We start from the raw sequence: 4,922 nt of genomic DNA, 5'->3' as shown, positions 1-4,922 counted from the left end.
CACATTCTACCCCAGAGGCCTTCTCTCTCTCTCTCTCTCTCTCTCTCTCTCTCTCACCCTGAACCTGTCTGAAACAAACTACAGCTGACAAGTCCTCTTATTATTATTATTATTATTATTATTATTATAATGCAGTACACGGCTGTATTGTGCATACCTTCCCTGTGTTTCATTCCATTCGAACATCATTCTCTTGATAATACATGTTTTTTATGCTGAAGGCTACTCAGAGAAGCTGCTTCCTCTTTAAAATTCAAACTCCCCAAATTTCATTTCATGCGAATTTGTTGCACATGAACAATTTGAAATGATATTGTGATGCAAATTAGACCATGTCCCGTCACGTGCAGGGAGATCTGGGTCGTTCTAGGGCCAACACTCGTTTTTTAAACTGCAGGGACAACAATCCAACACGTTTGAATGCCACGCCGCTTGTAATCAAAGCCAGCACGCTTTCATGAAAATAGTTCTGCTTTCATTTCACTCGATGACAGATTGATTATGAATTTCCAGCTCTCTGACAGAGGGGAAGAAAACGTTTCCTTTTTTACAAATTGAACAGGTCTTAAATCTAAGCAGCGGGCAGAACATCACCAATGTGGTTTTCTTTTCTTCTTCTAAGGCAAAGAAAGAAAGACAGACAGAAAACGAGGGGCCCGGTGATGTGGAGGCCCCTGGGTGCTGCCAGACACAGCGGACCCAAGGCGACACACTGTACACTCAACTGAACAATCCACAATTAATGCATTATTCCTGCTGGGGACATGTCCCAGCAGCAAGGACACCGGAATAGAATATGTAATATATCATATAATCTCTTCATTTCAGTGTCTGCGGTTTTTACTAAATACATGATAGATTAATAAAAAGGAAATGTTTAGCATGTGTCATCATTCATGTGAAGCTGCAGATTATTGGAGTACAGACACAAAGGACATTTTCTTGGTTTTGCTCCCAAAAACCATCCACCACAACAAGCTACTTTGGAACATTTTCTGTTTAAATAACCTATTTTCTTCTTTTGAAAAAGGAAAACTATTTAGCAAATAGGAATTAATTATTCTTTTTATTTCCCGCTTTTTGTTTTTCTTCGATTGAGAAAATGCAGAATTCATTAAGGATATAGTATTAAATTCAATAAACAAATTACGTTTGGGAAGAGTGGAATGTTTTCTTCACGTGACCCATGTCTCTACTTATTAAAAACACAGTTTAAAAGCTAAATGCGGGATTACAGTGCTAGTTGAGATGGACGACGTGGGGTCTCTCCCCTCTCTGGGAAATAAAAGTATGGTGCCTCGGTTGGTTGTCTCCATTTCTTTCTGGGGGGAAAATGAATAAATAAATGAATAAAAGTGACAGGCTACATCTAGACACCCCTGCGATGTGATTTGTAAAGCGAGTCCTAAAGAGGTTTTGGAGTCCAGTTGTCAGTTTCCCTCCGTGAACCCTGCCGAGTCCACCAGGAAAGCAGATTGGAACCTGGTGCTGGTTTCGGGACTGCGCGTATGGTCTGCATTAGGATTCTTTCCCCCTTTTTTTATAAGACCTCAAACAAATCGAACACAAGTTCACCAAATAATTAACAGTTCGGAATTCCCAACTTCCTCATTACAGCACTTCCCTTTCTTGTATTTCATCTCATCCTGCCAACCACAACATTCCCTTAAAACGCGCCTGCACGGACGGACGGACTGACTGAAGGACTGACGGACGGACGGACGGACGGACGGACTGACTGAAGGACTGACGGACGGACTGACGGACGGACTGACTGAAGGACTGACGGACGGACTGACGGACGGACTGACGGACTGACGGACTGACGGACGGACTGACTGACTGACGGACTGACGGACTGACGGACTGAAGGACTGACTGAACACACTGTTGGAGTTATCGAGAGATATTCGTGTTGACAGTAAAAAAATGTAGAGAGTTTCTAAATTACGTAAAAAGCCCATTTTTTCCAATAAGATGCTAGACGATGGATAATTGGGGGGAGAATGACTTTAGAACTAAAACTACATCCTGGGCACTTTTCTTTGACCCTGTTGCTTGTATTTAACAAATGCAAGAGAGAAAGGGAAAGAGAGAGAGAGAGAGAGAGAGAGAGAGAGAGAGAGAGAGAGAGAGAGAGAGGCCGGACTGCGCCATCTGCGCTTTAATGAGTTCCCCCAAGTGCCAAAACTAATTTTCAGATTCGGGTTATTCTTTTCTGATCTGGCCTTTTCTGACCTCCAGGAAACACCCTGCCCGGTTTTAGAAGCTAAATGAATTTATCTACAAAAGTGCACAAAGCCAAAGAAGCCGTGGATCATTTGGTGCTCTCAGTAAAACCTGTCTCTGCTTGGATGAATAATGCGTAAAAGACGTGAAACCTGTTACTTTACGCGTCGAGAGCGGCCCCCATGTGTATTTCTTTCTGATGGAGACCATTTAAATAAGGACAACTCCCAGCTGAGGTCCATTCTGCAGGTTAATGCAGCGCAACACTTAGGGGGTGCTGGGAGGGATCCTAAAAGAAACCAAAAGGCGCTTGAGCTAAAAGAAAGGGAAGAAAAACATATTGTCCGTAATTAAAGTGGCGGTCGCTAAGGGAGATTCCGCTGTAAAAACACGAATCACTTCACAGTGAGGAAGTGCTCATTCATAGTTTTTTTCTTCCTCGTCGTCTTTCTGGTGATGTGCCCATCGTGGCCGAGCTGGGTCATTACGGGAGAATAGACAGTGTTTGATATGTTATGACATGAACACTCAATTAGATCACCGAGTTCAAATACTCCAATCAGCCGTTCGATGCCAAGCAGCTCTCCGAGGGTCCAGCTCGGGGTCAGAGCCGGTGACACATCACATCAAAATCACAGGAGAAAGTGAGGCGATTTGCTATCAAATCAGTTCACACTGCAAGAAATGCCCCCACGGAAAAGCCTTTTAGCTTCTTATTCATTTTTAAAACGTCTTGTTTGTCCTCCGAAAACGAGCAATTGTGCGAGAAAACACAATTTATTTGCAATGCAGTTAGTTCGATTTTAGAAACAGTATCAAACCTCAAACAGTTTTTTTAAGAAGTACATTTCACTGAACGAAGCTCTAAATAAAGGTGATTTGCGTTGTGATGCATAGCGTGATTTTCTCAGGACTAACTAAGTCGTGATGAAGGATCCTTTTTTAGTTTCTAGCTTCAGTCCGGAGGGAGAGCAAACAAAGATAGCTTTTATTTCCCCTGCAAAGATTACCTCGGCTTATGTCCCGTTGTGTGTGCTGGATGTGTTTGTGTTTATCAGATTATGTTTGTCCTCGCAGGCCAGTCCAATCACTTGGTAACACATGTTAACTGACCCGGACACCTGCTTCTCACACCGGGCCGCTCTGCCAGGGCCCGGCTCCCTTTGTCCGCACAGGTTGGCCAAACCGGGCACCATCCTGGCAACAGATTCTACTTTTTAATATGAGCCGGATTTGGGGGTTACCTCTGTTTGTATTTAAAAATTCACGGTGTTTATGTTTGGGGATTTATTTATGTAATTCAAAAATGAAACAACCACCTAGTGCTCTCATTTTCCTGAGTAAAAACTTTCCTCTGTAATCACGCGGAGGTTGGGAGCAGAACAGTTTGGGCTGCAGCCTGCACTCCGAGTGTTTACAGCCTTCATTTAGAGCGCCTTAATTAGTGTTTTACTGTCGTGTTGCCCAGAGGTTAATTCAAGTGTAATATAAGTTAATACTTGGAAAATGTTGCATGTTTTGGCAGTTGTGACACAACTACAGCACTGCTCATGACTAATAGATAATCCTGCAGCTTCTAGACTTTTCTTTTAACAGTTATTCTTATTTTTTATTGATATTTTCTGCGCGTAAAAGTGCGTTTGCACATTATTCTTGATTTAAAACGTGCGTAAAAGTTGCCGCTGCGAGCTAGACTTGTTATGCATGAGTGCAGTTTTTAGTCCCATTTGGTTCAGATCTAAGAAGAGAATATTTGAAAAGTCAGTTGAGGAGAAATTATGCAAGAGTGAGCTGATGGAGCTGGCAGCGGACTGAAACCAACCTGTTCCTCTGTCCACAAAACTTGTTATGGTGTTGGCAGATTTAGAGGAGCGGAAAAAGCTGGCGTTTAGTCCGAGCTTCTCTGCAGCCGAGTATGTCCTGTATATGGAGAGCATGTATTCATGCGGCACAATAGAGTCCTTTATGTCTTCTTTGTGATGGCCCACGATAGGGTGCGTGGACGCGAAGATGTCTTTTAGGATTTTGGATGACCTTTGTCCGTCCGGATGAGAGATCCGGGCCCCCCTGTTTCTTCTCGGCGCAGAGGGAGAGATGATAGCAGCAGACTGGAAACACGGTATATTCCCAAGGAAAAGAAGGAGCATGCCCAGATAAAGCGTTACGAGTCGAGATGCGTCCATGGCTGGAAGAGTCACCGGGAGTTAGTGAGGAACTCTTTCTTTCCCGCTCAGAGAAGTGGGATTCAGGGCCGCCGGAGTGGGAGATGGTGTGCGCGTCAGTGTCGGAGAGCTGCTACTTTTGCGCCCTCCGGTCGCACCAGAAGAAGTGCGTTTTGCGCTCTGGACTACACACAAGAGAGGAGACTGCTGGCCCGAGAGAAACACGCCCACATGGTCGCTCAGTGCAGGGCTTCCCAAACAACTGCATGTCACAGACCTTCCAAACAGACGCGCACCACAGACAACGGACTGCCACAGGAGACACACATGGGAGTTTTTGTTGGTGGTGGTTCAGCAGCCAATTGCTGAGCTTATAGACACTGTCCATAGAGAGTGAAGGCTAACTTTATTTTGGATGACAATGACTTAACTTGTGATATCAATTAATGAATCAAACTGAAATTAATGAAACTATTGCCAATATGGATCCTTTCTGAGACTATGCGCACATAGAGCTATTTCCGTATACCA

At 43.9% G+C, this 4,922-nt stretch overlaps 1 protein-coding gene across 1 annotated transcript in view; it reads right to left on the bottom strand.

Annotated features, from left to right (window-relative positions):
* Positions 1-4,602, bottom strand: part of gdf6a (growth differentiation factor 6a) — a 5,964-nt gene extending 1,362 nt beyond the window's left edge. The window contains exon 1 of the mRNA XM_034873466.1: positions 4,052-4,602. Within this exon, the coding sequence (XP_034729357.1) occupies positions 4,052-4,412 (361 nt within the window). The 5' untranslated portion in view covers positions 4,413-4,602. The remainder of the gene's footprint in view (positions 1-4,051) is intronic.
* Between the last annotated feature and the right edge of the window lie 320 nt (positions 4,603-4,922).

This window comes from Etheostoma cragini, chromosome 6 (genome assembly GCF_013103735.1).
Source record: "Etheostoma cragini isolate CJK2018 chromosome 6, CSU_Ecrag_1.0, whole genome shotgun sequence".
Taxonomy (NCBI): domain Eukaryota; kingdom Metazoa; phylum Chordata; class Actinopteri; order Perciformes; family Percidae; genus Etheostoma; species Etheostoma cragini.
The sequence above is the reverse complement of the archived record's forward strand: the minus strand, read 5'-3'. Positions and strand labels throughout refer to the sequence as shown.